General features: G+C 48.6%; 3 protein-coding genes across 4 annotated transcripts; 1 reads left to right on the top strand and 2 right to left on the bottom strand.

The window, feature by feature from the left end:
* Window positions 1-245: 245 nt before the first annotated feature.
* On the bottom strand, window positions 246-2,994 carry GPR135 (G protein-coupled receptor 135). The gene has a single exon (XM_086895921.1). It carries the CDS (start codon window positions 2,992-2,994, stop codon window positions 1,519-1,521), a length of 1,476 nt encoding a protein of 491 aa, XP_086752047.1. The 3' UTR covers window positions 246-1,518.
* A 1,333-nt stretch (window positions 2,995-4,327) lies between these two features.
* L3HYPDH (trans-L-3-hydroxyproline dehydratase) lies at window positions 4,328-7,455 on the bottom strand. 2 transcript variants are annotated; one of them, XM_086895923.1, is made up of 5 exons: window positions 6,912-7,455; window positions 6,527-6,696; window positions 6,122-6,244; window positions 5,134-5,275; window positions 4,328-4,807 (listed from the first exon to the last, which is right to left on the bottom strand). In XM_086895923.1, exons 1-5 carry the CDS (start codon window positions 7,453-7,455, stop codon window positions 4,686-4,688), a joined length of 1,101 nt encoding a protein of 366 aa, XP_086752049.1. In that variant the 3' UTR covers window positions 4,328-4,685. The 2 variants fall into 2 exon arrangements, with proteins under 2 accessions (XP_086752049.1, XP_086752048.1); XM_086895922.1 differs by lacking the exon at window positions 4,328-4,807 and having other exon boundaries at window positions 4,976-5,275.
* JKAMP (JNK1/MAPK8 associated membrane protein) lies at window positions 7,262-12,457 on the top strand. Its single transcript, XM_023927340.2, has 7 exons — window positions 7,262-7,760; window positions 7,908-7,999; window positions 8,589-8,743; window positions 9,760-9,966; window positions 10,625-10,806; window positions 11,477-11,553; window positions 11,869-12,457. The coding sequence occupies exons 1-7, from the start codon at window positions 7,748-7,750 to the stop codon at window positions 12,085-12,087; spliced, it is 945 nt and encodes a 314-aa protein (XP_023783108.1). The 5' UTR covers window positions 7,262-7,747; the 3' UTR covers window positions 12,088-12,457.
* The last annotated feature ends 6,379 nt before the right edge of the window (window positions 12,458-18,836 follow it).

Below are 18,836 nucleotides of genomic sequence, written 5' to 3'. Positions count from 1 at the left end.
GCTCAATCTGCAAAATCAAATAGCTGCAGGGCAAATTAGCAGTGCTGTGTAGTCAAGGGTCAGATCTTTTCCTCATGGGCTTCAGGAACGTGAGAGAAGAAAGTTACAGTAATGCTTACAGCATTGAAACCAGCTCCATTAAAATTTCACAAACAATTAGGTCTCTCTACTGTCATTCATCTGGCAATTTTTTACAGGAGTTCCCTTCCCAGTGCTGGCCTGAGGATGATGCCAGGCTGAGACACTTTCTTTTCCTGCATAAAAGACAATTTATTTCTTGTTTCACAAAATAACGATACTGTGTTTACTTGCATCACAAACAGCTGAAAAATAAGGTAAAACCAAAACACTGTATTTTTAAAGCCTGTACAAGGAAAAATACTGTCTCACACTTAACTCTGGCAAAGACAAATGAAGGCCAAATCTTAATTTCTGATTCAAAATATTAATTTAAGGCTTTGGGCCTTTAAACAAGAAATCAATATTATCAGAACACTGATAAATTCATTCAAATTTTTGCTATGCAATCACACTTTCATGGTGTTATTTTCAACAGCAAACAGCTGGTTTTTAAATATTGTATTCCAGTGGATTGCTGCCATCAATACAACAATATCTGCTCTGTGCATATACACATTTTCACATGCTGCAGAGCACACACGGAGCACGTGGTACTGGTTCACCCCTCCTTTCACACACTTCTCTCACACAGCTCCTCTAATTATGGTAAAACCCTTGGAGATGTAAGACACTTCGAGCTCAAAAAGAAAACATATATCTTGTGCACACCACAGTTTACACCCACACCCTTTTCAGTCTGTCTGAGGAACTCATGTTTCTCATATTCATAGTATTTTAAGTTGACTGTACCTGCAAAAAAAGAGAAAAGGCTGCTGAGATTCCAACACCTGAGGTATTACCCTCCTTTCCTTCCCTCCCAGTACCATACATTTTCCCTTCTACAATTACTTTTTTTGTTATGCTTCAGAGTTTAAATTAAAAAAAAATAATAAATAGATCACTTCTCCAGCCTGTCCTACAGTCTGTGACTTTATGACTGTTGGCACTTGCACATATAACGGGTAAAAGCAACATTTTCCTGCCACGATGCGATTTTCACAGTGTGGTGATTTCAGAGCGGCTTCCAGCTGCCAGTGCTCAGCTTTCAATTGCTTTTTTGGCACTTAACAAACAGCTCACACAGTCGTTCAGTCAGCTTTGGTGTGTCAGCCTCTGAGCTTCACAGTGGCACTTTCTGCAGGTCTGGAGCAAACGCTGCCCTGTTCCTGCAGCTGAGCTTTTAGGCTGGCTGGGCTTGGTGGCTGTCACCGATACATCAGGCCTGCTGAAAAGGAGGAATTTCCCTTCCCTGCGGAGCTCTTGCTGCTTGTAGATCGGGTCTCCAAAGCAGAGCTCGCAGAGTGGAGAAGAAACACGGTCCCATCACAGTTTCCAAGCACCAGGACTTCCTTCAGGGAGACAGCCCCGGGGCCAGATCCATCCCGGCCCCCCATCCCCTCAGAGGCTGGTGTCGATGGCGCCCGCTTTGGCCTTGAGGGTGGCCTCAGAGAGAGTGTCCGGCTGTCCATCCCGACAGAAGAGCACGGCGGGAGTCTTGCAGGCCCACATGGCCACCTCTCCGCCGCTGGCCGGGCTGGAGGAGGACAGGCCGCTGCCCGGGGGGCCGCTGTGCCGATTGATGTAGCGCTCCCGGACACGCTCAGCCCGGCTCCGGGGCTCCGGCTGCCGGCCGGGCACCGACAGGTAAGCCACCATGTTGTTCCTAGTCCTGTAGCCGCCCTCCCGGCTGCGCCGCAGCAGCACCGAGATGTTGGGGTTGCGGGCGGCGTAGATGAGGGGGTTGATGGCGCCGTTGGCCCAGGCCATCCCGCTGGCCACGGCGTCCATGGTGGGCGAGAAGGGCAGGCGGCCGGCGGCCGCGGCCAGCCCCAGGATGCAGTATGGCCCCCAGCAGCAGATGATGGAGACGATCATGATGAGGACGGTGGTGGCCGTGCGCATCTCCCCGTAGGCGCGCAGCAGGTGCCCGTAGGTGGTGAGCGGCCGCACGCGGCTCTCGGCCAGCCGCACCGCCCGGCAGATGTTGAAGTGGCAGAAGCACATGACGGCGAAGGGCAGGAGGTAGCAGAGCACGATGAGGGCAGCGCCGTAGGGCGGCCCGAGCCGCGAGGAGCCCCAGGGCAGCACGTAGACGCAGCGGTAGGCGCCGGGGTTGGCTTCGCGCCGCCCCTCGCCCGCCAGCCCGTACCAGGGCCCGGCCAGCGCCAGCGCCGCCAGCCACACCGCGGCCAGCAGCTGCGCGGCCCGGCGCCGGCCCATCTTGTGCCGCGGCTGGCGGACGATGGCACAGTAGCGGTCGAAGGAGAGCAGGGCCATGGTGAGCGTGGCCGCGATGCCCAGCCCGGCGTGGAGGGCGGCGCTGGCCAGGCACAGGCGCTGCCCGAAGAGCCAAGCGCCGGGCGGGCGGCTGAGCAGGCTGAGGAAGGCCAGCGGCAGGCAGAGCAGGGCGCCCAGCAGCTCCGACAGCGACAGCGACAGCACGAAGGCGTTGGTGACCGTGCGGAGCTGCCGGTGCCGGGCGATCACCAGCACCACCGCCCCGTTGCCCAGCGCCGAGAGGGCGAAGATGAGCAGCAGCGCGGCCGCTTGCGAGGCCAGCGCCGCCGCCGACCACCCGCCCCCCGCCGCCGCCGCCGCCGCCGCCGCCCCGCCGCTCTCGTTGCCGCCGCCGCCGCGGGAGAGGTTGCCCGGCACGGCCGCCGCCGGCTCCATGCGCAGCCTCATGGCCCGGCCCCGCCGCGGCTGCAGAGGCCCCGCCGCTCCCGGCCCCCCCGGCCGCTGACGTCGCTCGGCCGCCGTTGCCCGGGGAACCGGCCCGGCCGGGCCCGGCTGGACCCGGGGGCGGCGGAGCGGAGCCCTCACAGACGAGCGGTGGGGCCGCGGGATCGCGCTCCACACCGGCCTCAGCCCCATCCCGGAGTCGGCGATGGGTCCCCACGGATGTGCTCCCCTGGCAGCTCCTCTCCCCACCACGAAGGACCGGCTACCCCCAGACACTCAGGTGGAGGCCGGGATCACCACCCCGGCTCACCGGGCTGGGGTTTGAGGGCTCATCACTTGTAGGATTGAGGGATCAGGCCAGGGATCTGCTATGGGCAGCAAGACCCTTTCCCCCCACTGTCATCCGTGCTCTAGCTGCCTGCCCCTAGCTGGAATTTTTCTTAGGGATGGGGGTAGAGAATAGGTAATGAAGGATGCATCGCAATTAATGCCTGAAGAGCCTCCAAATGTCCTGTGCTGGGCTTTGTGACTTTCTGTCCGAGCTCCTTCCCAAGAGCTGGGCTGGGGGGCTGGTCAGAAGAGAGATGCCCAGAAGATGAAAACACAGGTAAGAGTGTGCTCCTGCACAGAAGATGTGTGTGTCACTTCTTGTTCTCCTGGACTAGAGGTTATATGGGACTTAAAGGGGGTTACAGGAAAGTTGGGAGCAAGAGCCCCAGACACCATCCTAAAAACCTATTGTCAGCACAGCAGTTGCATAAATCGGGATTTTTTTTCCCTCCTGCTACAAAGTTATTTTCAAGCTGACAGAAGAAATTCCTCCCAGGCTTTTCTGTGCCAGCCTTATCTAAGTTCACCAGTATGACTTTCTCCCTTCTGCTGCATGAGCTTCTGTGAGATGATCATTCTCATTTTCATGTCTCATTTTAACAAGTGCCAGTTCCTCCCATGAGTGTCTGCATTTAACAAGCACCATTTTGTCCAGAGACACAGTGGAAGTGACAGACCACCAGAGGTCTGAAGCTCTGCTCCTGCCACTGCAAATGCTTGTTTTTTCCCTGGAGGGACTCTGACAAAGCAAGCACTGACTGCACTCTGGTGCACAAGCTGCCCCTGGACTGGAACAAAATCAGTAAATAATTAGCAGTCAAAGGTCTTAATGGCTCAGACCTTCAAACACAGCTGCTCCTGTTGAAAGTTAACCACGGGGTATTTGCAGCCAGTGGTCCAAGATAAGCGAGAGAGGAAGGCTTAGGGAAGTAGAACAGCATGGACACTCAGCAGGAACATAGGAAATTTTGATCAAATAGCTGCATCCAGCCCCTGGGTGCAGGAGAGCCCTGGTGGCATGATATGAGTGAGGAAAGGGTTGTCTGGACAGGCTGAGCAGGGAAGCTGGGGCATGAGACAGAGCAGCACAGCTGGCTGAGCAGGAGACAAGAGCTAGCAACTCAAACCCAGAGTCATGACATACTCAGCAGAATCTTGCAAATGAGCTCCAAGAGTGAAAACAAGGAAAACGGCAGAGTTTTCAGTTGGCATTTAATAGAAATCTAATTTTGAAATTCATAATTTGCAGACACAGAGAAGGCACATAATTTTGAAGGCAGCTCTCCCAAGATCAGCTCCGTTTTCTGCGAATTATTGGGAAGAAAAAGAAGAAAACTACTACAGCTTCTCAGAGCAGCTTGTATATGCTAATCATAGTGCACCCAATATGCTAATCACAACAGGGCAACAAGCCTGTTATCCTGAAATGTGACAAATGCTGTCACACCACCCAAGGCTGTTCCTGTTCCAACGTGTGGGGAAGCAAACAGAAGTTTATAGGCAGGAGAAGTGCAGCACCATCAGTGAGACTTTGCCACCATCCATGGCTCGGGTCACTTGAAGAAGAAGCCGTGTTTCAGTGGGTCCTCCTCTTCGACAGTGAAGGTGGCTGTACCAGTATAAAAGGCTTCTCCTGAGACTTCCACAATGACAGCGTTGTAGTTCCCAAACTTGGCTTCCTGCAGAGGGATTAGGATGAGGGTAGAGGCAACAGAAGGTTCTCCACTCTCCCAACCCCACAGAATTCCTGTGCTACCTGGCATTTATGCAGACACCCCTCCCCGAGCACTCTGTCCTGCCCTGCTACATCCCAAAGCGTGCAGCAGCCACACGAAACAAGGTCCTAAAATCCTCCAAGTGCCAGGTTTGTGGGAGGGCAAGACCTACAGGCACCTCCCTCCTTCCCTACACCCTTCCCCAGGAACAGAAAGGCTTTTCTGCTTCCCCACTGAGCACATTTCCAGCAGCCCTTGAGACAGGGAAAAGCCCAGCACAAGCCACTTGCCTTCACTGCCTTCCCAGTGAACAAGGAGCCCGTGGTGCTGCTCCGGAAGGTTCTGCTCTGGTCCAGCTGGATGAGTCCCTTATGGTACTGCAAGGCAATGCGAGCTGTCACCCCCGAACCTGTCGGACTTCGGTCAACCTACAGCAGAAGAGATGAACCAGCTCTAGATTTTGGTGTTTAATACAAAATGAGATTGCTCCCTTCAGTTCTCTCTGTCACCTTTACACTGCACTCGGGGGAAGCCCCTCCAACCCAGGGTTTTGTAGAGAATTCAGATATGTCAGATAAGGAAAAAAGAAGCAAGTTTGGGGTACTTTTGGACTGTGATTGGCTTTGGCACAGTTAGGGATGGATGATCTACTTTGCACTGAGGCTGTTTAGGAACACTTGGAATCTTCCCAGCATCTTAAAAGGACTGAGAGGGGCTAAGGCTACCTGCCCTATTCTCACACCTCAAGGCAAGGTTGGTTCTCCTTATGCTGAGGGGATTCCTGGCCAGCATGGTTTTTAAAATCTCCAATAACAGAGCTTCTCAGGTGATCTGTCCCAGTGCTGCATACTCCTCACTGCTGGGAAGTCCAACCAAAACTTCCCCTGCCGTTTAGGTCATACCTTATGCTCTGCAAACAAGAACAGAATTTTAACACCCCATTTCTCTCCTGTTGTTCATCCCTAGCAGATGTTCCCTGGATTAGGACTTCAGGGACATGCACTATGCTGGGTTCCTGTCACAGCCCCTGAATCCTGGATTCCAATCAACAGGTTTTGGATATGAACCTTTTTGAAATGTCACCATCTAAGGTGTGAAGAAGGATTTCTGCTATTAGGAACAAAACCAGAATCGGCACTTGGGTCTCCAGGGACATGACAGCAGCACAAGCAATCACTGCCCAAACTAAGAATCAGAACAGTCTCTGTTCTTTGCAGAGGATCTAAGGGACAATTGTGGTACCTCTTGTGCCTGAGAAGAGCTCGTTTCTGTACCTGTTCATCTGCAAACACACAGATGTTGGTGGTGGGCTCCTCACTAAAGGCATCTTTCCCATCTGTCAGTATGGTGCCATAGAGGAAAGCCAGGTCTTCACTCTCAGGGTGATGAAGCTTGAACTGGGAACAGCACAGAGAGGGTCACAAATGCACACAACAGCAGCAACGTGTGCAGTGCAGCTTCTGTGAGAGACCAGGGGAGGGGACAAGGCCACATTACTGCATTTCCACCTCTGCTTTGCAGGTAACAGAGAGAAGCAGGAAGGCTCCTTCTCACATCCTTGCTACAGACTGAAATTCAACGTGGGGCCAGGATGGGACTCTCCCACCACGCTGAGCATCTCAGTCTGGTGCAGTCACCCCAAAGGGAACATGCTGGGATACCACAGTGCTCATCCATACCTGTTTCTTCACGGCTTCTGTCACTGCACTCGCTGCACTGACAAGGTCTCTGGTCTTTGAAGAGCACACATCAAGGCCCAGCTGCTCGGCACTGAGGAAGGCATAGAAAGTGCCACCGTAGCCAATGTCAACCACCACCTTCCCATGGCCAGGGACATCAATGGCCAAGCCTGAGCAGAAAAAGGGAGGAAGGTGAGGATCTAAAACTGTGCGAAGCCATGGGCTCGCAGGAGTGAAGGAACCCAGTGGATGGTAACTTGAGTACTGCTATGGCACCTTGTAGAGCTCATCACCCTGATGACCTCTGCAGAACTAGGGAGATAACTGCCTGACGCCCCTCAGCCAGGCCACCACCAACCACCCCACGCGAGCCGGCGGTCCCCACCGGTGGCGGCAGCGAAGGCGGGCACGCTGTGGAAGCGCACGGGGTTGCCGCTGCGGTGGCCGTCCCAGGGCACGAAGGCGGTGACGGGCCCGCAGGGGCAGCGCAGGCGGACGGCGGTCTCGGGCCGGGTGGGCGCGGGCACCAGCCCGTAGTCGAGGGCGAAGCGGCCGAGGGCCATGACGGCGTGGCCGCACATGGCGCTGTAGCCGGCGCAGTGCAGGAACAGGGCCGCCAGGTGCGCGCCTTCCGCCGCCGCCCCGCCGCGCACCACCACGGCCCCGTACATGCCGGCGTGGCCGCGCGGCTCGTGCATCAGCGCCCGCCGCACGTGGTCCTGCCCGGCCGCCACCTCCCGCCGCAGCGACAGCAGCGACAGCCCCGCCGCCGCCGCCTGCTCCGCCGCCTCCAGCCGCGGGATGATGCGCAGCGGCTCGCCGCCCGTGTGCATCTCCACCGTCTGCAGCACCGCGCCTGAGGGAGAGTGCGGCGGCAGCGCCCGTCGCGTTCCGTCACTGTCACCGTCACCGCCGCCCTGCGCCGCCATCGCGCCCGCTCCGCCGGGGCGGGGGCGCGCCCGCGCCACAGGCCACGCCCAGAGAGACCACGCCCACAAACAAGAGACCACGCCCCATCTTGCCCTCTGAGCATGACGTCACGCACACGTCGCGCCCACATAATGCAGTCCCGCCTCGTAGCCACGCCCACAGGCCACACCCCCGGAGGCCCCGCCCCTTGCGTGTTCCCGCGCCCACACTCCCGGGGAGCCGGGCCGCGGCGGAAGCGGAAGCGGAAGCGGCGCGCCGGAAGTGCCGGGGAGGCGTTGCTGGGTTACCGCGATGTTCCGCGCCGGTAGGACTGGCCGGGATGGGGCACCGGGACGGGGCTGGGAATGAGGGTGGGGGTGTGGATGGGGTTGACGTGTTGTCAGCGGCTGGAGCGGGCTGGGACTGGCGTTCGCTGCCCCTTCCGGTAACGCGGCCCGCGCTTTCCCCGCAGCTGTGGACATCCAGCCCGCCTGCCTCGGGCTGTACTGCGGCAGGACCGTGCTGTCGGTGAACGGCTCCGTGGAGACGTACGGGGACTGCGGGGTAAGTGCAAGGCTCGGGCCGGTGCGGGTGGCTCGGCGGGTCCCAGCCCTGCGGCTCGGGGTGACCGGAGCTGCGGGGGCGACAGCAGCAAACGGGACACCAGCAGGAGCTGCAGCGGGACACGCTTCCCGAAGGACGTGCTGCAGGCTCGGTGCTGAAGCCGAGCTGAGTGGAAAAGCTGGAACAGAACGGGATGGTGTTGGAGAGCTGTGCTGAAATAAATCACTGTGCTCTCCGATTTTATTGAAGTGCTGAGGGAGAGCGAGATTCAGGAAGGGTGGGATGAAAGGGGGGCAAGAAACTGGGGAACAGTGGTTGTGAGCAGCCTGGTGAGGGAGCTGAGATGAAAAGGAGTGGTGTGACAGCAGGAGAGGAAAATGGAGGCTTGCATGAAGGCTTTTAATCATGCCTCACCCTTGTTTATATTGAAATGAAGAACCAGAGAGAGCAAGTCTCAGTGGAGAAATTACTGGGGTTTCATCTTTTTAAAATCTGGTCTATGTCTTGCCCTGTACTGCTTCAAGCTGTTTTTCCATTAGCTGCAGTGATTTGCTGTTGGGATTCTAAATACAACCTCTGCTTTCTGTAGGTGTGTCCTAGAGGCCAAAGAACTGATGACAACAAAATCTGCCGGGAATGTGTGGGGTCTCCAGACCGCTATGACTGGCTGTACCTCGGCTTCATGGCCATGTTGCCCCTGGTTTTACACTGGTTCTTTATTGAGTGGTATTCTGGGAAAAAGAGGTTTGTGTACCCTTTCTCTAGATGAGTTGTTTAAAACTGGAAGTCTTTTATCCATGAGTGATCAGTCTGAGATACTGAACTGTTCAGCAGTTCCTAGACTGGTTTGGGTTGGGGGGAACATTAAAGATCATCCAGTTCCAATTCTCTCTCATGGGCAGGGACACTTTCCAGTAGACCAGGTTGCTCAGAGCCCCATCCACCCTTGTTGTTGATTGAGCTGATACAGTTCACAGAAGTTTAGAGCAGCTGTAGGAGGGTTTATTTACAAATGTAAGTGTCCTGCAGAACACCCTTTCCAGTCACTGCCCTCAGGGCATGGTCCATACCTCTTTAATGTGGCGGTGCACAGTCCATCTGGCAGCTTGGGCTGGATTTGGTTTCCCAGCAGACAGAAGCAGCAGGCTGTATCATCCCCACTCTCCTGAGTCAGTGTCAGCAGGGCTGCACAAGTGCACTGAGAGGATGGGTTTGAGTTTTCTCTTTAGGAATATGTATTCTGGGTTTGGGTCTTGGTAGCAGAGCTGCTGTGGCCTTTACAGCAGAGAAGTTCTGTAAAAAAGAAGTTTAAATCCATAGCTGCATGTGGCCCTTAGGTGTTAGACTGGAGTTTTTTAATGATGGTTCTGGAGTGTACTGAACTGTGCCTGTCCATGGGAGGGGGTTAGAGCTGCATAGTCTTTAAACTCCCTTCTAACACAAATCATTGTGTGACTCTATGAGGACTGAAAAGATAGCGGACTGGGAATGTTTAATATGTGAATATTTACCATCTTCAACAAGAACTTGCAACTTTGGAAGTTCTGCTTATATCACATGTAGCAATGTCACCCCTTCTGAGACATGTGGCGCGTTACCCTCACCGCTCTTCTCTTTTGCACCCTAAATCATCTGAGATTGTCAAAGTGGCTTTTAACCCTGCAGAAGGCTCTGCCCAGCCCAGGCCCCCTGTTTCCCGCGGGTGTTGGGCTGTGGCAGGAGCTGGCAGCGGGGCAGTGCCGGTGTGTGTTGTCCCGCAGCTCCAGCGCGGTGCTGCAGCACCTGACGGCGTTGCTGGAGTGCAGCGTGGCGGCCGTGGTGACGCTGCTGCTCAGCGACCCCGTGGGCTCCCTGCACATCCGCTCCTGCCGCGTGAAGAAGCTCTCGGACTGGTACACCATGCTCTACAACCCCAGCCCCGACTACATCACCACAGTGCACTGCACCCACGAGGCCGTCTACCCCCTGTGAGTGTCAAGGGTTTGTGCTCCCTGCCCTTTGTACAGCTGGCATTCTGTCCCTGCCTCTCCTCAAAGCTGCCAGAAGTATTCAGGTAGAGCTGGGATCAATGAAGTCAATTCCTGTAATTCTTGGTGCATTGAGCTGTTTTTCATAGATTTAGCGACACTTGATGACTTTCTGAGTAATCAAAGAAAGTGGCATAGCCCAGGCTATCACACAATCAATTTAGTTGGAAAAGATCTCTGGGATCATTGAATCCAACCTATGGCCCAACACCACCATGGCACTGAGTGCCAATTCCAGTCTTTCCTTAAACAGCTCTAGGGATGGTGACTCTGTCACCTCCCTGGACAGCCCGTTCCATTGTCTGATCACCTTTTCTGTGAAGAAATTCCTGCTGATGTCCAACCTGAACCTCCCCATGTGCAGTTTGAGAATGTCCTCTCCTCCTGTCACTATGTAGCTAAAAACTTTTTTCTTTTTGTTTTCATTTTCTTGGAAAAGAAACATCTTGACTGTTTCCCCTAGGGAAAAATGAGCCCATCATTTACACCTTTTGTCTATAAAGTCTTTAGAGGTCACTGACTAACCCTGAATTCCTTGGTTGTGACTCAAATCTCCATGAGAAAAGCGCATATTTTAAGGATTTGTTTTTTCTTCCAGGTACACCATCGTGTTTATCTATTATGCCTTCTGTCTCGTGTTGATGATGCTGCTTCGACCTCTCCTGGTTAAGAAGATTGCCTGTGGCTTGGGAAGGTCTGACCGATTTAAAAGCATTTATGCAGCACTCTACTTCTTCCCCATCCTCACCGTGCTGCAGGCCGTGGGAGGAGGCCTCCTCTGTGAGTTCTCTCCTAAAAACGCTCCTGGACACACCTATAAATGCACACTGAGGACTTCAGGGAGAGTAGGGAGGGACACTTTTTGCTTTGGGAATAAGGATATTGTTTAGGGTTATTTTGAGGGGTTTCACCTGAAAAGGTTGCTCATTAGGAGCTGTGTCCTCACCAGGTTCCTGCCCAACACTGCTTTGCCTCAGGCAGTGCTGCTAGAGATTGTCCCTTTCCCAAAGAAGGAATCGAGGGGGTGTGAGAGGAAAGCACTTCTGAGTGAGCTAGTTCCATTTTTTGCTAAGGCAGAGTTTGTCTGATTTTGGAGATGGATTTCAGTGTAAATTTGGGGAGATTGACTATTTTTGGTTTAGCTTCCAGCATTCTTGTCACATTTGGAGAAGTGCCACGAAGTCTCCACTCAGCCTACTTCTCTCATTATGTGCCTTTTTCAATTCGTGGTGTAAGTGTTGAGTAACTCCACTGAGAAACAGCAGAAAACCTCAGAGGGAACAGCTGAAGGGCTGTGCTTGGCTGACCCTCACTGCTGTGCATGTGTGGTGCCATGCTAAGAGGCAGCTAGAGTAGCTCAGTTTGCTTCACACCTGTGGAAAAACTCTTTCTGCTGAAGGATAAGCCGTGCCATTTTTTGTCTGCTAACATGTTGCATGTTTGCCTTTAGATTATGCCTTCCCATACATCATCCTGGTGCTCTCTTTGGTTACACTGGCTGTGTACATGTCTGCTTCTGAAGTGGAGGTGGGTAAACATGTTTCCTGTGTTAAAACTCAGAGTAAAAAAAGACTTGAGTGAACAGAGACCACTTTGTCTCTGGCCTTTTCTCAGTGGTGTATTTGACATTTAAGCCTCTTCCTTCATCCCTTCCCCTCTTGGCTGGAGGAATCTCACATGAGAATTCCCTCTGATGGTGCACTGAGAAACTGGGTGTGTGCTGGAAGGGCTCAAACCCAGGAGGCTTCACGTGGTTTTTGTGCTCTGCCTCTCACACCTCTTAAATTTCAGGAGCTGGGTAACAGGCTGAATGCTAAGAGGATATTTTGTTTATTTTGCAAGTTTTTCAAGGATTTGCTCGTGAGGAAGAAAAGACTCGTTGTCCTCTTCAGCCACTGGTTACTTCATGCCTATGGAATCATCTCCATTTCCAAACTGGATAAGCTTGAGCAGGACCTGCCTTTGCTTGCCTTGGTACCTGCCCCTGCCCTCTTCTACTTGATGACAGCAAAGTACACAGAGCCCTCACGCATCCTCTCCGAAGGTGGGAATGGACATTAAAAGGAGCCTGTGCCAACAACTCTGTCCCAGTGATCTGGATGAAGCAGTTTTAGTGCTTGTCACGCTTTGGAAACTTCTGTTTCTAAAAAAGAAGTTGTTTATGTGCCAGACTTCTGGTGAAACACCTCTGGGTGAGACTGTATAATATTAAAAAGCTGCACTTTGTATTCTTCCTAAGTATCTGGTATAGATCAAAAGCAATGTCTTTTTATCTGTTTATCACTGTGAATCTGTATAAAAAGCTTGTGACACATCCTAGTACAATGGTTTGCTTGTGTATTGTTCATTTCCTAACATGATATTTGAATAAAACAATAGAGCCTGGTTTTCAATAGACTTTAATAAAAAAAATAAAAAAATAGAGCTTGAATATACCAGAGAACTTGATTTTTTCGTCACATACTCTAGCTTCTATCCCCCACCAGTGGATACAGACTGTTTTCTTCCTTCCAGCAAAAGATTCTTCATGATATTTGAGTCTGGAGTCTGGAGAAGAAATGCACTGTAAAAGGAGAAGAAATACCCTGTAAAATTCTCCATAAGGTAGAGTTTATGCCCTGTGTGCTTCATATATGGAGACCTTCCTGGAGAGCATTAAATAGATCAAAGATTTTCTTTTCATGGTGGTTGGGTTAATATTGGTCAGCACAAGTTGATGCTGTAGAGGTTCTAGAGGAAGAGGCAGAGCAGTGCTGAAGGGCCAAAAACAGAACCAAGAGTAAGAAGATCCTCTCAAATCAAACTCCTTCCACTGTGTGGATCTTTGGCTGTAACAGTGCAGATTTCTATATGTTTGTGACAATGCTTTTTTCATTCTAGCACCTGCCACCACTAAGGACAGAGTCTGCCACAGCTCAGAGGCTTTGAAAGGTGTCACCTCAGCCAGGCTGCCTTGAGCTGTCACTCTCCTCCATAGAAGGGTTGTTTTTGTTTTGTCTGATCTGCCCTTCCTCATAGCTTTATGTGTTTTTTTTTATTTTAATGTGAAATGCCACTTGACAGGCTCACTGCACCTAAAAATTGTGTGCAAACAAACTTACTCTTGCATGCAGAAGCGAGGTTTTATTTAGGGACTGAGGTAGTAATTGATATTAAATCAAATACTGTCTGTGTTGCTGTGTACCATGTGTAATTTGCAGACACAGTGATCTAGAGGAGAGTTCTAAAAATATGGGATTAAAATTAATGTTAAAATACCACATCTAAGGACTTTACTCTTTCATGTATGTTTCTGTGTGGACTGTGTGTATTGGATTTAAATGTTGTGCTAGATCTTGTTTTTAAAAGGAAAGTAACAAGCCCCAGGTGAAGAGTACATATTTTGTTAGGTCTGGAAAAACAGTGTGTTGATTTTGAAAGCAGATTGAGGGGTTCTGTTAAAAGCTAAGCTTATAGGAAGGGAGTGCACCCCATGGACCTTGCCTGGCACCCCAACCACTGACCTTTCAGCTGGACTCCAGTGCTTTAGCCTTCAGCAAAACCTGGAATGTGAAACACAAATTCATAAAGTCTTTTATCATTTTCTCTCAGTAGCATTAAAAGAAGAATATAAATATATATATATATTTATATACATGATGGCAGCCACAGAAGCAGTGGTACAAATTGCTCACATGAAAATTCTAAAGAGCACAAACATTAATTAACCACATAGTCCTGAAGCAACAATCACCCAGCCACAAGCTGCAGGAGCTGGGGTGTGTTAGTTTTATTTATCCTTTGTGGAAAAGCAAACACAAGGTTCTGGGAAGATCAGGGGTGCTCAGACTGTTTTCCAGCCCCCTCACTGCTATTCCCACAGCTCTTCAGGAAGTGGAAGTTAAGGATGATTAAGGAAGTTAAGGAATGCCTTAAAGCATTTCTGGTTCTTCCAATAAATGGTCTCAGTGTGCAGCCGGAGGATTGGACACACTGCTCGTGTTTTACAGATTCAGAGAATCACAGAAGAGTTTGGATTGAAAGGGACTAAAAATCCATCCAGTTTCAAGCCTCTGCCATGGCAGGGACAGCTTCCACTATCCCAGGTTGCTCCAAGCCCTGTCCAGCCTGTCCTGGAACACTCCCAGGGATGGGACAGCCCCAGCTGCTCTGGGCACCCTGTGCCAGGGCCTCCCCACCCTCACAGGAGAGAATTTCTTCCTAAACTTAATCCAATCTAAACCTCTTTTTCAGTTTGAAGCCATTCCTCCTTTTCTGTCACTACAGTGCCTGATGAAACCAGCTAAGTGTGGGATTTAGAAGGAAAGAAGGAAGTGTGGAAAAATAAAAAGTTTGGTATATCTTACAGTGATCACCCACTCCGGATTTTTTGACAGAGTATCCAGTCCTTCCAGCTTGTATTGTAGCCTGCTATAAAAACCACTGATCTTTTCCTCTAATTGCTGAACTCCTGTTCTTAGAGCTGGCACTGTGTTCAGTATTTCCCACTCATTTTCCAGAAATCTGTGTAGTGATACAGAGTAAAATTTATTTGGTTTTTTTCTTAATATGAAAAACCCACAAAATGTCAAGAAACTTGTTTTGCTTATCTTGTTTTCCCACAGCTTGACTACCAGACCTGCAGCTCTGCAGGAACCTTTTCAAGTACCCAATCATTGCATAAAAAACCCCAAAGTTTGCTTTTCTCACAGGAAAACTGGTGAAACTTACTTCATCATTTATTTGAATTTCTGTTAAAAATTAAAGCCACACCCAACCAGAAAAATATTACAAGGCTGATGAGCTGAATGAGAACATTATGAGGTACAGATTTAAGAAAAGCTTGAGTATCAGACCAACAAAAGGAATAAGGAAAAATTGTTTTTATAGCCAAGATTTTATACACTGTTGGAAAACACAGATTTAATAATTTGCCTCATATGATTTCAAAGAAGGTAGTGCCTTATTTGCAATATGCAACTTTGTTTTTTACATGGTAAGTGAAATAGATTTATGCAAACCAGTACACCAGAAAAATAATTTAAGTTCATCTTTTGAATAAAGATCTCCTCTGACCATCCCATCAGAAGATTTACAACATTATCCCCATTAAGAGATAAAATATTTATATTTATATTTATATTAATATTAATATTTATAAGATTTATCCCCATTAAGAGATAAAATAAGGTAGATTGCTGTGCCAAAAAAAGTAAAATATAAGGACTGAAAGATATTCTTTAAAACGTCACCTTAAAAAGAAAAAAAGTAATTTTTTTTTTTTTTTTTGGTTTTGAAGTAGTTATTAACATGTTACCATGAAGCACTGTCAGGTCATTCAGGCTTTTGCATATTCCTGGCTTGAGTTCACTGCAAAAATATCTTCTTTTATTATTGCTCTGTGAAAAAACTAATTACAACTGAGTATTACTACAGTTTTCTAAATATTTTCCAAAGAGTTTCACTGTTTCTAGAGAGATCAGGAAGAATAAAATGAGTTTTACCTTATGGAAATAGAAAGGTTAATGTATTCCTCTGACATTAAAAAGACAGTTTTTCTTTCAACAACATCATCCATTTCACTCCATCAGACAAATTTTAGGAGTTTCCCAAATCAACACAAGCCACTCTTGTCTTTGGCACCAAACAAAATGGGTGAGAGGAGCCAGAGCAGCACAAGCAGGGAAACTCTTCCTCCTTTGCTCCCACGAAATTGTGCTGACCCAATAATGTTGGGTCAGCTCTACCAGTACCCAGCTAAATTTCATCCTGGGGGAAGCCCTTGGTTCCAGACAGACAGGATCAGGTAGAGCTGATAGCCAAGGGCCTGAAAGATGTACACAATCATTTCAAAGCATAAATTCCAAATTTCACAAGCCTGTTCCTCACCTCACCTGCATCCCAGCCCCCACCATGTGCCAGGGAAGCCTTTTCCTGCAGTCCTACAATGCACCAGACACAAAATATTGATTATGCCCCAGGCAGGTGCCTTGCCTTTGGATACTCCTCTTTGTTTAATTCCAAATTTCACCTCTCTTCTCTGCAAAGCAGAAAAAGGGTTTTTAGACCCTTTAATGACTGCACATTAGACTTAGACTGTTATGACTAAAAGCAGGGTCTATCAGTGAGTGATTGATTTAAACAGGCTCCTTTAATTTATCTATTTATTTTTAATTTTGTATATTTCTCTTTTGTTTCTCTTTGGGTTTTCTTCCAAGGTTAGCCTGATGGGGTTTAATTCTTCTCCTTTTTACAGTAGAGGAAAGAATACTGAAAGTAATCTCAAAAGGTCATCTTAGTCCATCTCTGCTGTACAGCAGAATCAATTAGACCTAAGTACCCCAGACAGATGTTTGATTTGTCCTTAAAAACCCTGGTGGCAGAAATACTCTGTCTCTGCAAAACTCAGCTGATCCCAGTTTGATTCCAGGGACTTCCTCTGTGTGCTGGCAATGCTTTCTAAGGGCCTTCTTATATGTTAAATCTCTTCTGTTCCCAGTGATTTGTCTGAAGAAGTGGACAAGGAGAAAAGCTTACTGTCTTGCTAGGAATTTTTATTTATTTGGTAGTTCCTACCATGCCTTCTCTTAGATTTACCTGTCTTAAATGGAAAAGTTGCACATTTCTTCAGCCTTTTTTTCATCATCTCTACTGAATTCCTCTTCAATCTCAAAATAATCTGCATCCTCCTTTAAACTCCAGGTCTGTCCTGTACCAAAGCTACAGGTGAGAACTCACACCTTAAACTTTGCCAGGCCACCTTTTCACACACACTGGCCTGACTGTTGACTTTTTCACTGCTGCTAATCTTTGTTGACTTGTGTTCAACTTTTCAGCTTTAATTCTGTTTATCACTGCTTAAGTATCTCCCTCATGATGGATTTGCACGAATAACTGCTTCTACCTAAATGCAAAATCATGGATTTTTAAAAATTATTATGAACCTTTTTTCCCCTTAAATTAATATTCTGCCTTGCTAAAATAATTCTTAATTCTAGTTCTTCCCTGCAGAGGGTGCTCCCACTCTTATCATGTTTGTCATCTGCAGATATGATAAGCATTTGCTCTATCCTATCACCTGAGTCCTTCAGGAAAAAAAAGATTAATTCTAGTATGAGGCCAGACCTCCTGCAAACTAACAGGAATTATTCTTCTATTCAGTCAGAAAAGCATGGGTAACAATTATCTAGGGTGATTTTTCCAGCTGTTTTTGCTCAGCCTGGAAAAGAGGCAGTTGAAGGGACATAAAGGTGTGTAAAAATAGCACACCCTTTGCTGGAGGAATTGAGGAGATGAGTTACTGTTTCTCATAACATAAGAGCTGCAGGATGCCAATAAACTTTTGAGACAGCAGGTTTAAAACACGAGAATCCTTGTCCTTATTAAATAAATAAGTTATTAGGGAGGATAAATGTCTGTGTGAGCTAAAAGAGTCAATCAGTGATAGGAGAACATTGCACTGAAGATCCAGCATAGCATAAAATTCCATCAAAAGCTATTAAAATGCAGATATCATCCTCACCCAGAGAAGTTCCTGACACTCCATTTGTCATGGAGATTATACAGAAGAAGGGTCATTCTATATTTGACTGTTCTTGCATTACTCCTCCAAGGAGGACTATTGATCACTGCAGAAGACAGAATCCTGGGAGGACCAGCCCTGAGCCTCACCCAGCGTGGCTATTTTGGGAGCTGAAGCTGATTTGAACTTCACTCACCTATTCCTGATGAGCACTTAAATATAATCACGAGTAGCTCTGGCCAAAAAAAAGTCTAATTTGATGTATGTGCATCTCTCAGCATAGTGGAATTCATCTCGGTTAAGGCCAAAAAAGCACAAGTCACAAGTTAAATGACTTTTCAGTGGAAAAATACGTCCCTCTTGTTTTGCTGCAGTAGGTAAAAGCACAGAAAGGGAGGGCAGGAACAATCTATGCAGGTTGGGAGACTTGGAGAACAGAGAGACAAGATGATACCCAGGAAATAAAGCCAAACAAAGGAATGAAACTGGGCCCAGGATGTGAAGCAACACAGGATTCTGAACTCACTTCTGTGCAGGACTTCAATGTCAAGTGCTGCACTACCTGTTCTTGTTCCCTCTGAGACTGAATTTGGGTAAACCTGTCGTATCCACTCCTGTGATCAAAGACCAGAAACATCAGATAAACTCAAAGTATGGATGTTTGGATATTCTCACGAGCTTTACATTTCTTTTTCTTATAAAGGGTTGTAGCAGAAAAATCAGTATAAAAAATGAAAAAAAAAAAGTAAAATATGGAGAACAGAGGAAACAGCTCCCTTGGCAGAAACAGATACGTGAAGAAGGCAGAGAAAGGTGAGCTGAGTCTCATTTCTGTGAAGTACTTTGATATTTTGCATCACTGTAATGAGAAGAATGAGCTTGATCTGGCATGGTTCCTACAAAGGAATTTATTCCCCTCACACACATCACCTCCATAACACAGCATGCAGACTGAGGCATTTTGCAAATGAAAATAGTGGAGGGCAAGTGCAAGAAATACTGAAAACCCCAAAGAAAAATGGAGGAGAAAAGGAATGAACTTCAGTTGTTTCATCAAAACAGGAGGGAAAAAAGAAAAGTAAGAGTTTTACCAGTGTGTCACTGAGTGAAAATAAACAGTTACAATCACTTTTTATACATCATTCTGCTAGGACACAAAAGAAAGGGCAATCCTCTGATAACATTCTCATCAGCATTGTGTTAGGTGAGGGAGGAAGATCTTTTAGGATGGATCCTATGAAGGAAAAGACAGAGTAGGAAAGTATCAAGGTATTATTTGGCATCCTTTTTGTATGTTCTGCTTAGCTCA

Source organism: Cyanistes caeruleus, chromosome 6 (assembly GCF_971803275.1).
Source record: "Cyanistes caeruleus chromosome 6, bCyaCae1.hap1.1, whole genome shotgun sequence".
NCBI classification, from domain to species: domain Eukaryota; kingdom Metazoa; phylum Chordata; class Aves; order Passeriformes; family Paridae; genus Cyanistes; species Cyanistes caeruleus.
This window is presented reverse-complemented; position numbering and strand designations above follow the sequence as displayed.